Source organism: Chiloscyllium plagiosum, unplaced genomic scaffold, assembly GCF_037043375.1.
Source record: "Chiloscyllium plagiosum isolate Xiang-an unplaced genomic scaffold, Cpla_swu_hap1 HiC_scaffold_41, whole genome shotgun sequence".
Lineage (NCBI taxonomy): Eukaryota > Metazoa > Chordata > Chondrichthyes > Orectolobiformes > Hemiscylliidae > Chiloscyllium > Chiloscyllium plagiosum.
The window spans coordinates 39,705,008-39,724,416 of NW_028270179.1; the positions used below are offsets into that span (position 1 = coordinate 39,705,008).

At 44.4% G+C, this 19,409-nt stretch overlaps 1 protein-coding gene across 1 annotated transcript; it reads left to right on the forward strand.

Annotated features, from left to right (window-relative positions):
- Positions 1 to 5,193: 5,193 nt before the first annotated feature.
- Positions 5,194 to 6,688, forward strand: LOC148138242 (putative G protein-coupled receptor 139). The gene is made up of 2 exons (XM_087981902.1): positions 5,194 to 5,338; positions 5,787 to 6,688. The coding sequence occupies exons 1-2, from the start codon at positions 5,194 to 5,196 to the stop codon at positions 6,686 to 6,688; spliced, it is 1,047 nt and encodes a 348-aa protein (XP_087838028.1).
- The last annotated feature ends 12,721 nt before the right edge of the window (positions 6,689 to 19,409 follow it).

Sequence of the window (19,409 nt, forward strand, 5' to 3'; positions counted from 1 at the left end):
CACTCTTTCCATTTTAGGAACACCCTTTCTATAGCAAGGTGACAAAACAGAGCACAATACTACGAAGTGCGGCCTCATTAATGTCTTTATAATTGCAACACTGCTTCCCAACGTTTATACTCAGTGCACTGACTGATGTAGGCCAGTGTGCCCAACACTGTCTACCCGTGACTTTACTTTCCGAAAACTGTGAAAATGAACTCCAAGATCCTTGTGTTCCACTACTCTCCGAAAGGCCCTACCTCCAGTACAAAAGCAATCGCCTCCAGCCCCTACAGCCCGTCCCAATCACTCTCACATCCGCCAAACTCTGCATCCGTTCCCTATCACTGCAAAATCCTCCAGCACCTATACTCTTGCACTATCTCTGTCATGCAACAGCCACTACCTCCATATCTTTGTAACCCTCTCTTCAGCGTCTGGACCCCTCCTTACCTGCATAACCTCCTCCAGCCCCTACAATCCTGCCTACCTCTGTCACACCCGCCAGCTCCTACACCACTTCCCTATCTGTGTAACCGCCTTCAACCCCTACTCCCCCTCCCTATATCTGTAATCTCCGACAGTCCCTACACACCCTCCTATCTCTGTAACCCTCTCTAGCCCCTATACAGCCTCCCTATCTGTGTAAACCACACCAGCCACTACACCCCCTCCCTCTTTTTGTAACCCCCTCCAGCACCAACCCCCTCCCTGTCTCTGTAACGCTCTCCAGCCCCTACAGAGCCTCCCTATCTCTGTAACCCACTCAAGCCCCGACACCCCCTCCCTGTCTCTATCCCCCTCCAGTCCCTACACTCCATCCCTATCACTGTTGCCTCCTCCAGTACCCACACCCCTCTTGATCTAAGTAACCACCTCCAATCCCTCCAATCCTCTCTATCTCTCTAATATCCTCCAGCTGCTGCATCTCCTCCTTATCTATGTAACCTCCTCCAGCCCCTCCCTCTCCATATCTCTGTAACCTCCTCCAACCCCTACACTCCCCCGTAACCACTTGCAACACAACACACCTTCCCCATAATGACACCAGAGACGACAGCTGCTGGATGGTTTTGAAATTAAGTTGATGCAATTTATATAAGTGTTTTTATTGGAACAGTATATTGTTGTAGAGTTGTCTGCAGATAAGAAGCTGTTAATAGAAAGGGGGCTAAGAGTTGTTTAAAGCTCACTTTGCGAGTTAAAGAAAAAATGATGATATTTTCTTTAAACAGTGGAATTTGCGAGCTCTCTGTCACTCATATTTTAAAGGAATACGAGGCAATGTGAGCTGGTCCTGTGTGCTTGGTTTAATTAACAAAGGGTTCACACCGTCTTGTTACGTTCTGAGGTCTCAGGTCCGTAATTTGGACACGTATAGACAGATTCAATCAGAGGTTTTGACAGATTGAATAGATTTGGGGACAAAAGATTTCATCAGATTTCAACACTTGTCGATTAGTGTCCTAGATCGTTAAATAAATCATAGTTTGATTAATTTTGGTTACTTGTGGTTGGTTAATTTATAAGTGAGGAAACTGAGTCGTAAGATTGTAATAGACGTTCTGGGGTTTGAAGATGATTCCTAAATGTGCCAGGAAAGTTTGGAAAGTCAGAGAAAGGTCATACTTTTAGAATGAGCAAGTAGGTTAGAATTAGGTTTAACCAGGGACAACAGTAAAGCTGTTATTGTAAAGGAGTTAGAAAAGTACTTCAGTGTGTCAGAGAAACAGACAAGTGCATAGAGTTAGAAAATTAAATTACAACTGAGGAAAAATGGAGATAAAGAAAGGGAAAGAAGAGCCATGAGAGAAGAGAGGGAGAGAAAGATAGATCATTAGATAGATAGTTGGATAAATAGATAGAAAGAGGGAGAGAGAGACAGAAAGAGAGAGAGAAAGTAATGAGAGAAAGAAAGGACAAAGGAAGGTAGGAAAGTTCTTAGTTGAGTACAAGGGAAGAAAGAGAGCGAGAGAAAGAGAGAGAGAGAGAGGGGAAAGAGAAGTGGAGAGAGAATTTGAGGTTCAGAAGTTGCAAATTACCAGTAAAGTCACGTTCACAGGATAGAAATGAAGAGAGAGGTAGCACTATATATGAAAATGTTAAAACACTGTCACATGTTGATGTGAAAGCGGTTGAAGACTTGTTAACTTCATTTGAAAGCTGGCTAGGCAGATGGAATGGTCAGGAACTTGTGGGTAATGCTAGTTCAGACTAAATTGGGAGGCAAAGCTCATGAAGTACTTGCCGCAATGTTAGTTGAGTGGTCAAAAATTATGAAGAGGTCAAACAGGATACTTGAGTGCTTATGAATCGGTACCAGAAGCGTACAGATCGCGGTTCAGAAACATAAAGAAAGAACCAGGTCAGACTTACGTAGAGTTCAGAAGAATTAAACATGGTCATTTCGATGGATGGGTGCGGGCCATAAAAGTAGATCATATCATGAGGATCTAAGCGAGATTAGAGTGGTGCTGGAAAAGCACAGCATGTCAGACAGCATCCAAGGAGCAGGAAAATCGACGTTTCGGGCAAAGTCCTTCATCGGGAATCGAGGCAGGGAGCCTGCAAGGAGGAGAGATAAATGGTGTGGGGGTGTGGGCTGGGGGGCTGGGTAGAGGTATCAAAGAGTACAATAGATTAGTGGGGTTCAGGATAGAGGTGATAAGTCAGAGACTAGGGTGGGGGCAGGTAGCAAAGAGTACAATAGGTGAATGGGGTGGGGATGGAGGTGATAGGTCAGAGAGGAGGGTGGGGGCAGGTAGCAAAGAGTACAATAGGTGAATGGGGGTGGGGATGGAGGTCATAGCCCAGCGGCGTGGGTGGAGTGGATAGGTGAGATTGGCAGGTACGAAAGGTCAAGAGGACAGTACTGACCTGGAAGGATGGAACTGGGGTAAGGTCGGCGGAGGGGAAATAAGGAAACTGGTGAAGCCCACATTGATGCCCTGGGGTTGAAGCGTTCCGAGGTGGAAGCTGAGGCATTCTTCTTCCAGGCGTCACGTGGTGAGGGAGCGGCAGTGGAGGAGGCCCAGGACCTGCATGTCCTCGGCAGAGTGGGAGAGGGAGTTGAAATGTTGGGCCATGGGACGATGGGGTTAATTGGTGCGGGTGTCCCAGAGATGTTCCCTGTAGCGCTCTGCGAGGAGTGGTCCAGTCTCATCAATATGGAGGAGACCGCATTAGGGAGCAACAGATAGTCGACGTAAAATAATGAGGAGCATGTATAATCAGTCTTTTTCCCAGGGTGGTAACACCAAAATTTACCTGGGAAAAAACGGGAGAATGAAAGAAAAAACTGGTCAGCCATGACTGAATGGCAAAGCAGACTTAATGGGCCGAATGCGCTAATTTCTGCTTTCATGCCTTGTCTTATCTTATCTCATCTCAATTTAGCTTATCTTAAGTTATCGTACGTTATCCATGTTCCCTACCCAAAATACTGCATTCCCCCGTGTGTGATGTCGGGACACTCAATAAAGTGCCGTAAAGGAGGGAGCTTCAGGAATTTGACTCCAGTCACACTGAAGGAACAGCTGCTCTTGCGCCAAGTCGGGATGGTGTGGTATTGATCGCAGGGGAACTTGCAGGAGCTGGTGTTCACTTCTGTTTGTTGCACTTCATCCTTCTCGATTGAAGTAGCCTTTTATTAGGAAGAGCCTTGGTGAATTTCTAACGTGCATCCTGTAGATAGTACGCACTACTGCAATTGAACATCGACTGTGCAGGGAGCGTCTGTTGACGTTACGTTGAGCTTGAGTTTTCCATCATCCTTCTAGTCATGGTCGAGATGGCCGGATTGGAAAGTATTCTTGAAGAAACCTTGGCTGCGTGTATTGTCGACAGTACACATTGCTGCCGCTGTGCCTCGGTGGTGGAGGGAGTATTTGGGAAGGTGGAGATCAGAGTCTCGATCGAGCAGGGGAGGGGGCATGTTTTGTTCTGCATTGTGTTGAGCGTCTTCAGTGTTGGCCCCATCCCGCAAGTAGGGAGAATTTCATCGCACTCCTGGCTTATGCCTTTTCGATACTGGGAGAGGCTGTCAGGGAGTGGGAGGGCGAGTTTGAGGGGAGTTACTCGCTGTAGGATTCCCAGCCTCTGACCTGCTCTTGTAACCACAGAATTGACATGAGGTTGGGTCCAGTTCAGTTTCCGCTCAATGCTAACCACCAGGATGTTGATAGTGGGAGGAGGAGGGATTCAGTTATGGTAACGCCATTGAACTTCAAGACGTTGATGGTTAGATTCTCTTTCAATGGTCCCCCCACGATGTTGATAGTTGCAGGGGATTCCGTGCTGGTAAAACGATTGAACGTCAAGGGAGCAATGGTTAGATACTCTCTCCATGGTAACACCAAGGATGTTGTTAGTGTGGTGATTCGGTGATGCTCGTTGCATTGTACAACACGTGACCATAGTTTGATTATCTCTTAATGGTAAATGACAGATTTTGATGCTCGGGAATTCAGTGATAGGGAAAACATTTAACATATTCGCATGATGCTTGTGTCACTTGTTATCAAATTAGCATGAAACCAATAGTGATTGTCACTCCCACACCTTTCACCCTCCACCCCAAAATGCATACTCAGCCCTCTCAGAAAGTTTTACAATGTGGTCTTACTGATTAAAAATTAAGTCATTTTATTTCCCACAGAGAATCGAATGGGTTATCTTTTATATGTGTTTGCATATTTGTTCCAGACATCACTAGCAATGGCTGATCTATGGATCAAGGGTAAGAACTGTCCCATTCAGGAATCATGTAATCACGTGATCTTGTGTCCACTGTGCCAGATCAAAAAAGGGTTGACCTGGGATCCTCACAGATTTGCAACATTTCCTACCCTCAGTGACCCTCACACCACTGTACCCGCAGTCCGATTGAGTTAACTTTCAACTTAAGTGTGTTTGGATTAAAAACAAAATGCAAGATTCATAAGGTGTTAACCAAACCTGTTTATTTCAATGACTGGAATTAATCCCAATCCCTGCAGATCCTAATTGTGCCTTTGGAGAATTCACAGACCTGTTTATTTTAGCAACATCTTTCAATGGTCGAGCACATATTGTCAACGGGAACATCGCATCAGACATTAACAGGGATCATCTTTTAGAGAGGAGAGGCGAGACCACGATCTGACAGTAATAGACTGAAGTGTTCCCTCAATGGAGTCAAACCTGAGATCAATAGATAGGAATCTCACAGCAATGGGACGGAGTATATCCTGGGCGTATTATATGCTTGAACATTATGTTGGCTTCTTCCCATTATCCTTATCCGATCGGATATATTACATACTACAGATCGCTCAAGCTGGCTACTATCCCGTCCTGGCTGCAATTGGAGTTCCTGGTGATTATATCTGCCTCCACTATTAACAGGGGGAAATTAATGAGAAATGTATGGATGGTGTTGAAATTAAGTTCGTTTTGTTTCCTGCTGTCACTTTTTCAAGATAAAGCACATCTCCATACCAAAGTGTACACAGCATTGAATTCACTTTCTGTATGTTGGTCTCAATGTGACCCTGAAGTTGAGTTAGTTCTCCAATTTGCACGATCGAGTTATGTGGTGCTCCTTATTTGTGGATTTACGGGATCCCAACATGTCAATATTAATTTATGGATAATTTTGTTCAAATTCATTGACTCCCATTTGCAGCCAATGGACAGACTAAATCACGTCAGGGCTGGATGGACAAATGAGTTTTGAAACGCCAATTATCAATCCATTTTAAAAAAACAGGTAAGCTTGCATTGAGTCTGAATGTATATCAACACTGTTTTCTCATTCCTCACAGTTAACTTACTGACGATTCTCGTTTTGTCTCGGGGAAAGTGTGGTCTTTCTAAGTGTATCACTCACTACCTGATGGCCATGGCAGTTGCGGATCTTCTGGTCGTCATACTGGACCTGATCTTGAGACAGATCCCTGCTGTATTTCGGGAACGCTTCTCCTTCATGTTTCACATCCCTGTGTGCAATATACATGCTGTCCTGCTTTATGCAGTCACTGACTGTTCTGTCTGGTTCACTGTCACTTTCACCTTTGACAGATTTGTGGCCATTTGTTGCCAGAAAGTAAAAACTAAATATTGCACTGAGAAAACAGCCACTGTTGTTCTGTTAATAGTGACTGCGTTGAGCTGCTTGAAGAACATTTTCTGGTATTTCATGTTGACAGAATGGTATCAACTTCAGAACATGCCTTGGTTCTGCCGTGTTGTGACTGATGTCAGGTATTCAAAGGCTTGGGTTGCAATTGAATTTCTCCATCACATTCTAACACCATGTGTCCCATTTGTCCTCATCCTGATGCTCAATGCATTCACCGTCAGATACATTTTGGTGAGTAGCAGAGCCCGTATGAGACTCCGGAATCGCAGCACCGGGGAGAGTCCCAGAGACCCAGAGATGGAGAGTCGAAGGAAATCCATCATTCTACTCTTTGTTATCTCTGCTAATTTCATCCTGTTATGGTCAATGTTAATGCTGATTTCTATATATACCCGCATGATATTTGTTGCACGAGTGACTATGCATATACCAGACTTTGTGCAAGAATTGGGATTCATGTTGCAGTTACTGAGCTGCTGCACCAACACTGCAATTTATGCAGTGACCCAAACTATGTTCAGAAGGGAGTTGAAAAATGTGGTGAAATATCCCTTCGTTCTGATTGTAAGTGTCATGAAACGATGAGGAGGCAAATGCATTTGCATCAGCGGAGCACAAGACCTCTGATTCCAGAGAAACGTCAATTCTATATTAGTTTGTGATGACCGTAAGCAGCAGAACCGCTGAGCACCCAGACTGACACCTGGTTCCATAGAACACGTTTTGAATTGCTTTTCGTTTTCACTGAGATGACTCTGAATGAAGCAGTCAGACAATGCAGATATTTTAAACCATGCAGCGAAGTTTATTGGTAAAATAATTAAGTTAAACAGTTGAAACAAATCTGTTATATTAAGATATGAGTTTGAATATATTTAGACACAGATGTGAATAAAATCTCATTGCAGCTTTAGCACAGGACACAAAACAACCACCAGGCCTGTACCCAAAACATCTATCACAAACTCTCATCGTAGAACCTGTATACCAGAACCTCAGTAGGTATAACTCATTTCTGTTTTCAACTTGTGAGTACAAATGTAGACAGCGTTTTTCTTCTTATTGTGCATTTGAGCGTCAATGTCTTCAGTTCTAAAAAGTGATCTCTTCAGGGTTTTAAATCAATGCGTCTATCGATGACAACCATCAACTCTTCAGTATATTGTAATTAATTAATTAATTAGCTTTATTGTCACATGTACTCAAATGCACCCAGTAAGACGTTTATGAGTCACCACATACAGCACCAGCGTACTTCCAAAGGTGCCTAGGTACAGCTTTTTTCAGTGATAACATTAGTTACTGAAATCGGGTATTATGCGAACAATTCTCATGTTATGCGTGTATGTTGGGATATTTGGCCAAAACCTGCTTACTGAAAAAAAAAGTGCTTCCCTCTGCAATTGCATGTAACAGGAATGTTAGCAAAACTCACCGCAGTCAGGAAATATCTGTAATGTAAGTCAATGGACAAATGTGCAAAGAGGAGAGTGAACCTAAATTCTGCAGGTAGCTGGGGCAACCGTGCCTATCATGGTAAGATACTGTTCCTGTTTATTGAGTATAGTGGTATGATAAGAGCAAAACATCTTGCTTCAGCTTGTTGCCAATGGGAATATGTTGTGACTGACCAAGGACTGGAATAACCTGAGAATCATCAAGAGGAAAAGCATTAACGTAATTGGACCTACATGCTTTGCCTGGTCAAAGGTATAAAAGAATGATGATTGCTCTATTTGGGGAGACTGCTTGGTTGTAATCCCACTCTTCGGGTGACCTCCGATCTTCCCAGACGATGTTGTATAAGAAACTATGGTGTGACGTGCTCCAAATTTGCACTTTGAGTAATTTTTACCTGCAATATGTACAGATTGACAATATCACCGGCACACAGCGCCATCCCTGTTAGAGGGTTCCTGGTTTGAGCAAAGACTTGTATCTCGGTTCCCAGTTGCAATTCTCCTGGGTATGCTCGCCGAGCTGAGAATTTGGTTTGCAAACGCTATATTCCCTTTCCAGATGACATGCTCAGTGCTGTGGAGCCTCCCCTGAAGCGCTGTGGCACTGTGGGAGTTGGAACTGCATAGGTTCCATTCCACTGCTTCCTGTTGCCCGGTTCCAGCTGTTCATTGTATTGCTTGCTATATTGGATCTGAGTCAATGAGTTTATTGATGGGGAGCGTGGATGAGTGGTTTGCTTCTGGAAATTCTCTGGCTGTCCTCCAGCTTGTCCTATTGTTCCGATGTTGTCCCGGTCAAATTTGCGTTCCTTGTCCTCTCTTTGTATAGCTAGTAGAGACAGCTGGTTGTGGTGATTAGGCGCTAGTTGAATAGCAAGAACTTTAGAATCAACAAATAGAAATTTATTTATCTGACTATAACAGTGAGTAACTAAACTAAGGTATTACCAAACCAAATAAATAGCTGTACAATGGGCAACTATTCCTGAATAAAACAAGATTCTAATGATGTGCTGTTCCAGCACAAGTCGCACTCATATTGCAAGAGTAGAATTTAGTCTCTGAAAATTACAACCAGGTTATGTGTCTTCCGAAATATTCTGAGCCTTCTCCGTCGAGTCTTCGACAGTAACGCCTTCGCCATCATTGGCTCCGTTGTTATTTAAATGGTCCTTCCTCCAAGACATAGAGGAGCTATCAGAGCCAACGATTCTCTCCTGAGAGCTCAGGGCTGTTAGCTCAGGTGAATGGCAGTTAGCTCTGGGGTCATTCTCCAACTGCCCCCCTTCTTTTACTCCTGTGATGATATATTAATATTTCCTACAAAGAGATTTGTCCTGTGTTGTCAAAACCTTCAGATTGAAATTTACTCGAGTTTCGGTATCGAAGTGGCTGATTCACACTGTTTGGTTGAATTCAAATGTCTGTTGTCTCAGTAAAAACTGTTCCCTGGTCTGCTAACTGTTCGGTCTTTGGATAAAAGGTTTCGGTTTGTTGCTTGTATGTTGTTGCATTTTAATTTCTAATCATGGGAATAAAATCCACCCTTTAAAATACTTTCCTCCTTAGCATTTTACAGTTTTACAAACTACAAATTCTAACTTCCGGTCTCCAAATCGACAATTGCTCTCCCCAGTTCCACAACAGGAGACAGTGTTACTTCTCTGCAGGAGATATCATGAAAGCCTTACGTAATCCATTTTATTTTCTCCCGGAAGATGCTGTACGCTGTGGCGTTTACTTGGCAGGTCAGAGACTCGATAAATTAAGGGCATCACCTCAGAACACGGTGTTGGAGATTTGATACAGAGATGAGGAGGAATTTCTTATCTCTGAGGGAAGCGAATCTCTGGAATTCTTAACCACAGATGTCTGAGAGAGGGAGAGAGAGAGAGAGAGGGAGAAGGGGTGGGAGATCGAGGGAGAGAGGGAGTGAGAAAGTTTTAATTGGGAAGTAAATAAAGGGCACAGGGGGAGAAAGGCAGGAGAACGGAATTGACGATGATCAGGTCAGCCATATTCTCACTGAATGGCGAAGCAGAAATGATGGGCTCGAGGATGTCCTTCTGCTCCTTATGTCCTCCCAGAGTTGACAAAAATATGCAATCGTTTGATATGTAAAGGAAATATGAGATAACGCAAAACAGATTAGATGGTTGAAATGATTGTAATAACAGTTAAACTGAATTAAAGGTCTGTGGATCATTCTTTAGAAATAATTCAGGAAAAGTAAACAGTGGAAGCTTCACAGTTGAATGTCAATTTACAGATTCCTAATTGATTGAACTTTCTCTGTCCCCTTCCGTACTGTTTGGCTGCATTCCAGTTCTCAGACAGGGATGTTTCTTTACCTGCCGTGCAGGTACGATGAGTGGATGCTTATTCGACGACACTCACCCCCAGGACAGCTTGTCTCGGCATGTGAGTGCACCCAGACCAGGTACACGTTGGATTTATTTAACTATCAGATTAGATTTCCTGCAGTGTGGAAACAGGCCCTTCGGCCAAACAAGTCCACACCGACTCCCCGTAGAGTAACCCACCCAGACCCATTCCCCGACCCTATATTTACCCCTAACAAATGCACCTAAAACTATGGGAAATTTAGCATGGTCAATTCACCTGACCTGCACACCTTTGGAATGTGGGACGAACCTGGAGCACCCAGAGAAAATCTGCGCAGACACGGGGAGAATATGCAAACTCCACACAGACAGCCGCTCGAAACTAGAATCGAATCCAGGTCGCTGGTGCTGTGAGGCAGCAGTGATAACCACTGAGCCACCTTTGACACCACTTCTTACGGATTCTTGAAAGGGAGCAGGCACAGCGGTAAGGGTATGGGAAAGAGGTGGTGTTGCTGGATTCGAAATCCAAAGGGGCCAGGCAAAGGAAATAATCTCAACTCATCCCAAGGCCGCTGCTGTGTGCCAAACTTAAGCTCGTGAACCTGATGTCATGAAACGTTTGAAACAATGCTTTTACACACCAGTGCAGGCAGATGAGTCGAGGGTGTTGGTTGTGTGATGTGATGTCAGCGCTGTCACAGTGAAATGGTAGACGAGGGGTACAGACGAGGATCTCAACATCTGGGAGCGCACAATCTTCAGGTTAGAACGGAGATGCGTAAAGGAGGAGGTATTTCCACAATGTCATGTGATATGAGCAGAACACAACACAGAGGACAACCAGGTTGATGAGCGTGTTCAATAAACGCTTATACAGTCAGGAAGACATAGCAGGGCACATATGCTGGCAACTCACAGAAAAGTGTAAAACTAGTTGTGTAATAACCGCAGGAGATTTCGAAGCCCCCGATATTAACTGTGACGAACAAAGTGTAGAATGCTGAGTGGACATGGAATTCTTAAAAATCTTTGCAGGAGAGAGTTTTAAGTCAGGTTGGAGGAAATCCTTCAGAGTCAAAGGGTTATGCTGGGTTTGATATTGATGAAGCGAAGTTGGTCATTTTGGCAGTGACAACAAAAGACCAGAACATAACTTAAACGAGACAAATTTGCAGAAAACTGGAACACAAAGGAAATTGTGTGAAACATAGAGCTGGCATGTCGAGTCAGCAGGTAAGCTGGAAATCTCACGGAATGTTGTTTCTTGTTTCAAGGAGTAGGGAATTCTTGGTGCAACACTGGATGGAGTTGTATTTCGATAACTGTGAGGTGCTGCATTTTTGGAAAGGCAAATTAGGTAAGGACTAATGCACTTATTGGGAGGGTTCTAGGGAGTGTTGTTGAACAAAGAGACGTGAGAGTTGAGGATCATAGTTACTTGAAGGATTAGTTACCGGCAGACAGGGTGGCGAAGAGCTATTTTGATGCACTTACCCTTATTGTTCTGCACATTGTGTTGGGATGTCATGTTGCAGATGTACATTGGGTCGTCCACTTTTGTGTGTTCAATCCTGCTCTCCCCGCTGTTGCAAAGATATTGTTAAAGTTTAAAGGGTTCAGAAAAGATGTACAAGAACGTTGGAGGGATGTGCTTCAGGGGAAGGCTGAATAAAGTTGGACTGCTTTCACCGGAGTGTCTGAGTCTGAGGGGTAACCTCTCGAGGTTCACATATCATGAGAGGTAGAGATAGGGTGAAGGCACAATGTCTTTATCCCCACGATAGGGGAGACCAAAAGCAGACAGCATAGGTTTAAGGCGAGAAGGGAAAGATTCAAAAAGGGACCCCAGGGGCAAGGTTTTCATGTAGGGGGTGACGTGTGCATGAACTGAGCTTGACACAGGAAGTAGTAGAGGCTGAAACAATGACTAAAATGTAACCAGCATCTGGATGGCACATGAATAGGAAGGATTGAGGGATTTAGGCCAAATGCTGGCAAATGGGATGAGACTATGGTTGTGGAAAGGACGTTTGCTGAGGACTGTCTACTGAGGTAGTTTGGGGAGAGGTTAGAATTAGGAAAGTAAAGGTCACCCTGTTGAGAGATTTATCTCGGCCTCCAAAACGTTCCAGAGGTGTAGAAAGAAGGATAGCAAAGATGATTCTTGATAGGAGCGAAAGCAACAGGGTAATTGTTACGGGGGACTTTAACTTTTCTAATATTGATTCGAAATGATATAGATTGAGTACTTTAGATGGGCGAGTTTTAGTTCAACGTGTGCGGGAAGGTTCCCTGACACAGTGTGGAGGCAGGCCAACAAGAGGCAAAGCCACAGTGGTTTTGGCAATAGGTAGTGAACTCGGCCGGGTGTTAGAATTGAATGCAGCTGAGCAATTTGGTGATAATGACCACAGTTCAGTTACATTTAATTTAGTGGTGGAAGGGCATAGGTATATACTGCACGGCAAGAGTTGTAGCTGAGCGAAGGACAATTATGATGTGATGAGGCAAGATTTAGGATGCATAGGATGGGGAATGAAATAATAGGGAATAATAAGGAAATAATAAGGAAATACACATCTGAAATGAGGAGCTTATTCAAGGAACAGCTACTGTGCGTCGTTCATAAGTCCATATCTATCAAACAGGGATGAAATGATCGAGTGAGGGAGCCGTGGTTTATTAAAGCAATTGAATCTCACGTCAAGAGGAAAAAGAAGGCTTAGGCAAGGATAAGATGTGAAGGCTCAGTTATAACAGTTAAGATTACAAGTTAGGCAGAAGGACAATAAAAGAGAGAGGTATAAAGAGCCGAGAGGGTACATGAGACAGCATCGATGCATGAAGTAAGAGAGATGTCCAGCACGGAAACAGACACTTCAGCCAACTCGTCCATCCTCAACCACATACCCCAACCTAATCTAATCCCTGTTGCCAGCACTCCGCCCATATCCCACCAAACGTTTTCTATTCATGCCCCATCGAGATATCTTTAAAGTGTTGCATTTTCTTTGGCAGGCGATTCCATACACGCGAGGAGAAAGTGAGGTCTGCAGACGCTGGAGATCAAAGCTGAAAAGGAGATTCGACGTTTCGGGCACATGCCCTTCCTCAGGAATGTGCCCGAAACGTCGAATCTCCTTTTCCCTAGATGTTGTCTGACCTGCTGTGCTGTTCCAGCAATAAAGTTTCAGATTCCATACATGCACCAACCTCTGTGTGAAAACATCGGCCCTTCGGTCTCTTTTATGTCTTTCCAGTCAGAACATTATTTCCACGAGCCATCACACACTGCAGCATAGAGGAACTACGAAGAGCTGAGGAAAATCAACTATACAGTGTATTCCAATGTCCACACTCCACCGATTTCTCAGCAACAAACCCAAACAAACAGGCAAACACGTCCAGAAACCCTAGCCAATCCCCACGACTAAAACACACTACAACAGCAGAGAATGAACTTGAAAGCCACTATACAGACAACAAGCAAAACTAATGTCATTTACAAAATATCTTGCAAGGGCTGTAACAAGCACGACATTGGACAAACAGGCAGATACTAGCCACGAGGATACATGAACATCAACTAGCAACAAAGAGACATGACCCACTCTCACTAGTATACCGACATGCAGATGACGAAGGACACCACTTAGATTGGGACAACACATCGGTCCTCGGACAAGCCAAACAGTGACTGTCACGAGAATTCTAAGAATCACATCATCCCATAGAACTCTATCAACAAACACCTTGAATTAGATCCCATTTACCACACCCTGAGAAAACTAACAGGAAATGACGTCACCACAGGAAATGACACCAACAACCCAAGGAAACCTAAACATATAAATAGAAAGAGGGCCACACCACCAATACTTTGTCTGGAGGCTCAGTGATGATGTTAGGAGAAAGTAAGGACTGCAGTTGCTGGAGACCAGAGTTGAAACGTGTGGTGCTGGAAAAGCGCAGCAGGCCAGGCAGTATCCGAGGAGCAGGAGAATCGACGTTTCAGGCATAAGCCATTTTTCAGGAATGAGGCTGGTGTGCCATGCGGGCTGAGAAAAAAAGTGGGGGGGCAATTGGGGGGGGAGGGGCTGGGAATACGATAGATGGAAGGAGACGAGGGTGAGGGTGATAGGCCCATGAGGGGGTGGGGCGGAGAGGTCGGGAAGAAGATTGCAGGTCAAGAGGGTGGTGATGAATCCGGGTGTTTGGACTGAGATAAGTTGGAGGGGAGGGGAAATGAGGAAGCTGGAGAAATCTACATTCATCCCGTGTGGTTGGAGAGTTCCTAGGCGGAAGATAAGGCGCTCTTCCTCCAGGCGTCATGTGGCAAGGGTCTGGCGATGGAGGAAGCCAAGGACCTGCATGTTCTTGGCAGAGTGGGGGGGGGAGTCGAAGTGTTCAGCCACGGGGCGGTTGGGTTGGTTGGTGCGGGTGTCCTAGAGGTGTTCCCTGAAACGTTCCGCAAGTAGGCGATCTGGCTCCCCAATGTAGAGGAGACCGCATCGGGTGCAGCGGATACAGTAAATGATGTGTGTGGAGGTGCAGATAAATTTGCGACGGATGTGGAAGGATCCATTGGGGCTTTGGAGGGAGATGAGGGGGAGGTGTGGGTGCAAGTTTTGCACTTCTTGCGGTTGCAGGTGAAGGTGCCGGGAGTAGAGGTTGGGTTGGTGGGAGGGGGTGTGGGCCTGACGAGGGAGTCGCAGAGGGAGTGATCTCTCCAGAACGCTGATAGGGATGGGTAGGGAAATATACCCCTGGTGGTGGGGTCTGTTTGGAGGTGGTGGGGAAGACGGAGGATGATACAATGCATCCGGAGGTTGGTGGGGTGGAAGGTGAGGACCAGTGGGGTTCTGTCCTAGTGGCGATTGGAGGGGCGTGGTTCAAGGGTGGAGGTGCCGGAAGTGGAGGAGATGCGATGTAGAGCATCGTCGAACACGTTGGAGCGGAAATTGCGGTCTTTGAAGAAGGAGGCCATTTGTGTAGTTCGATAGTGGAATTGGTCCTCCTGGGAGCAGATGCGGCGGAGGCGAAGGAATTGGGAATATGGGATGGCGTTTTTACAGGGGGAAGGGTGGGAGGAGGTGTAATCTAGGTAGCTGTGGGGGTCGTTTGGTTTGTAGTAAATGTCTGTGTTGAGTCGGTCGCCCGAGATAGAAATGGAGAGGTCTAGAAAGGGGAGGGAGGAGTCTGAGACGGTCCAGATAAATTTGAGTTCGGGGTGGAAGGTGTAAATAAAGTGGATGAATTGGTCAACCGCCTCGTGGGAGCAATACAATCATCGATGTAGCGGAGGAAAAGGTGGGGTTGTTGCCAGTGTAGCTGCAGAAGATGGCCTGTTCCACATATCCGACGAAGAGGCAGGCATAGCTAGGGCCCATGCGGGTGCCCATGGCGACTTCTTTGGTTTGGATGAAGTGGGAGGATTGGAAGGAGAAGTTGTTAAGACTGAGGACCATTTCAGTCAGTCGGAGGACGGTGTCAGTGGAAGGGTCCAAGCCCTCTGCTTCTTCCTCTCCCGCCGACCCAACCATTACCCTAGCATGCTGATGAAACGTCTGAAAGTGAACCCTCCAGCTCAGCTACCAAAGCTACCTACAGAACCTCAACCTGAGCTACAAATCTTCTCAAGTCTCACTAACAGAATTATGGTCATTGGTTCCAAAGAGCTCCCCCACTGACACTTCAGTCACCTGCCCTCCCTTATTTTCAAGATTTGCACATTCTCTAATAGGTCAGGATTTGCACATTCTCTAATAAGTACATCCACATGCTGAATCAGAAAAAAGGTTCTTGCACGCACTTCAACAATTCCTCACCAATTAAACTCTGAACACAATGGTTTTAGTGCTTTAGCGCTTAGCACAAGTCATTGGCAATCTAGGAAATCCTTAAGGCTTTTCTACGTTTATGTCAGGAATAAAAAAATGAGTACAGTAAGATTAGGACCAATCAAGGACATGAGTGGGAAGATGTGTGTGGAGTCAGACGAGATAGGAGAAGCGCTAAATCAATAATTTTCGTTCGTATTCACACGAGAAAAAGACGTTTTTGTCGAGGAGAATATTGAGATGCAGACTCTTAGACCAGAAAAGGTGGAGGTTCACAAAGAGGAGATGTCAGCAATTCTCGGAAGTGTGAAAATAGATAAGTCTCTAGGGTTGGATGGGACGTATCCTGGAATTGTCTTGTAAAACAGGTGGGAGACTGCAAAGCTTTTGGCTTTGCTCTTTACGTCATAGTTATCTAAAGGAATAGTACCAGAGACTGGAGGACAGCAAATGTTGCCTCCTTGATCGAAGAGGGGAGGAGCAACAACCCTTGTAATTATAGACCAGTGAGTCTTACTTCCGTTGTGTGCAAAGTGTTGGAAAAGGGTATAAGAGATAAGATTTATGATCAACGGCAGTGGAATAAGTTGATTAGGGATAGTCAACAACGTTTTGTGAAGGGTTGGTCGTGCCTCACAAACCTTATTGAGTTTTTTGAGATAGTGAACAAACAAGTGGATCAGGGTGAAGCGGTTGATGTGGTGTATATGGTTTTCAGTAAGGAATTTGAAGAGGTTCCCCATGATAAGCTACTGCACAAAGTACGGAGGCATGGGAGTGAGATTTAGTTGATTGGATCAGAAATTGGCTAGCTGAAAAAAGACAGAGGGTGGTGTTTGATGGGAAATAGTCATCGTAGAGTACGGTTATGAGCGGTGTACTACAAGGATCTGTTTTGGGGCCCCTGCTGTTTGTTATTGTTTTATAAATGACCTGGATGAGAGTGTGGAAGTATGGGTTAGTAAATTTATGGGAGACACTAAGATCGGTGGAGTTGTGAATAGTGCTGAAGGGAGTTTCAGGTTACAGAGAGGCATAGATATGCTGCAGAGAGGCTGAAAGGTGGGAAATAGAGTTTAATCTGGAAAAGTATGAGGTGATTCATTTTCCAAAGAGAATCAGGAATACAGAGTAGTGGCGAATGGAAAGATTCTCTGTCGTGTTGATGAGCAGATATATCTTGCTGCCCTTGTACATTGATCCCTGAAAGCCACACAGATTGATAGGCTTGTTTAGAAGACATATGGTGTCTTGGTTTTTATTGTTCGAAAGATTGAGTTTTGGAGCCAGAAAATCATGTTACAGCTGTAAAAAAAAAAATCTGTTGCGGCCGCATTTGGAGCATCGTGTGAAGTTCTGGTCACCACATTATAGGAAGAATGTGAAAGCTTGGGAAATTGTTCAGAGGAGATTCATTAAGTATGGAGGGAAGGTCTTACGAGAAAAGGCTGAGGGGTTTGAGGCTATTTTTGTTAGAGAGAAGAAGGGTGAGAGGTGACTTAATTGAGGCATATAAGTTAATCAGAGTTTTAGACAGGGTGGGCAGTGACAGCCTTTTTCCTCGGATGGTAATGGCCAGCACGAGGGGGCATAGCTTTAAATTGAGGGGTGATAGATATAAGAAAGATGTCAGACATCATTTCGTTACTCAGATAATAGTAGGGTCGTGGAATACATTGCTTGCAACAGTGGTAGACTTGTCAAATTTACAGGCATTTAATTTGTCATTGGGTAATCCTATGGATGAAAATGGAATCGTGCAGGTTTGAAGGTGTTCAGATTGCTTTCACACGTCGATGCAACATCGAGGGCCGAAGGGACTGTGATATGCTGGAATGTTCTATGTTCTGTAATTCCTCGAAGCATGGCACTCCAACCAGAACTCTACATACAACCCTCTGAAAATGAAAACCGGATATGGCATCACCACAGCAAATGACATCACCACAGGAAATGAAATCACCAACCCAAGGAAACATGAACACAGCGTCTCTTGAAAGCACGGGTCACGAACACCATTGCTTCACCAGCGGCTCACTGATGATGACACTTTAAATGGTGACGAAACGTCTGCAATGCAACCTTCCAGCTCAGCGAGAAAACTTCTCTCCAGAACTTCAACTCACCTAAAAATCTTCTCAAAACTCAGTAATTTAAGCGATTGATCTGTTGGTGAACGCTCTTTTCCCATTAGTTTACTGTCATTAGCACCTGGATGATGTGTTTGCCCTGTGTCTGGTGTGTGGGATTTGTGATTTCAGAGTGTTACTTGGACAATGTATGCAGCAACCCTTGCTGTTTGGTCAAGTTAGAAATCTATCTGCGTTTTGTCACCACAGGATACATATAGTTACATATTAGTGTGTGTCTGTGCGTGTGTGTTTGTTTGTGTACATATGATACATACGAATCTAAGTTTGTGTGTATGCATATATGAGCTGTTTGATTCATACAATAACAGATATCTGGGTGTATTATACAGACTGGAAACGAATCCAAGGATTCGAGGTGGCTTATATTAAAATTATAGATGCATACGGGATAGTGTTATGGACTAGGCCAGACTGCTCAAAACATTCTTAAGCAAGAAGCCCAGACCATAACTTTGGTATTTGTTTTGGTAAGTGTACAGTGCAACTTACCCGGAGTACTTAGATAGGTTGACTAACAGGTTTTAAAAGAGAGAAAAATTATTCACAAAATTGCACACTGAAGCACAAAGAGCAGAAGAAAGAATACTTACAGAACTCCGTCTACCCAAACTGGACTTAATTATGCTCTTCCAAATATGCACAAAAGTCCCAGTAAACAAATCCCCTTAAACACAATAAAAATGCAAAAACGGGCTTGCAGGTTGAAATTGGGAGGACACAAGGAGCGAGAGTTCAGCAGCCTATCTTTATACAGTCCACAGTTGAACTCCAATTAGTTCTGGAGTGAACTGCTTAGCTGGAGAGCTGACCACGCCTCCTTTACTGGTACAGGTTACCACTAAAAACATTAGAACTTGGGCCTAAAATCTCATCTGTTTACGTACAAACAAAAAGGCCTCTCAATACCCTTTGATCTCTGTGTCAAATCCAGCAATTGTCAAGCCTGGAGTTTTTATGACTGCTCTGTTAAAAAAAAAGTCAAGGACACAGTATCCTTGAGGAAAGAAATAGCTTTTCGGGGAAAAAAAACGTACCAGTTTTGTGACAAGGGTTACAAACTGGAATCTAATTGAGATTTTCGGGGGATTGTATGGACAATAACAGATACCTGGTTGCATGTTACCGAAACAAATATGCTAAGGGGATAGTGGCAGATTATATATTGAAGAACAGATTCCTGGTTGGGTGTTACCTTGTCCGAGAGGAGTACTCAAGCCTTTTCCATAGACTTGCTTCCCTTCCGCGTCACAAATATAAATCTTGAGAGTGGCTCCTTCAAAATCCTTTGATCTGGAAGCAATTAAACCAATGTGTTGTTTCTTTCCAGAAATCCTTCTGGTGCTCAGCCAATGTAGGACTCGAATCATGATCATATTACTTTGTTGCAATCAATGGCATATTTATTTTGGCAAACAACTCCCTTTTTAAAATAAAAGCTGCATACCATACTCCACATGCGTGCCAGTATTGGCCCAGTCTGTCCAGCAGACTGTGATGACACATTT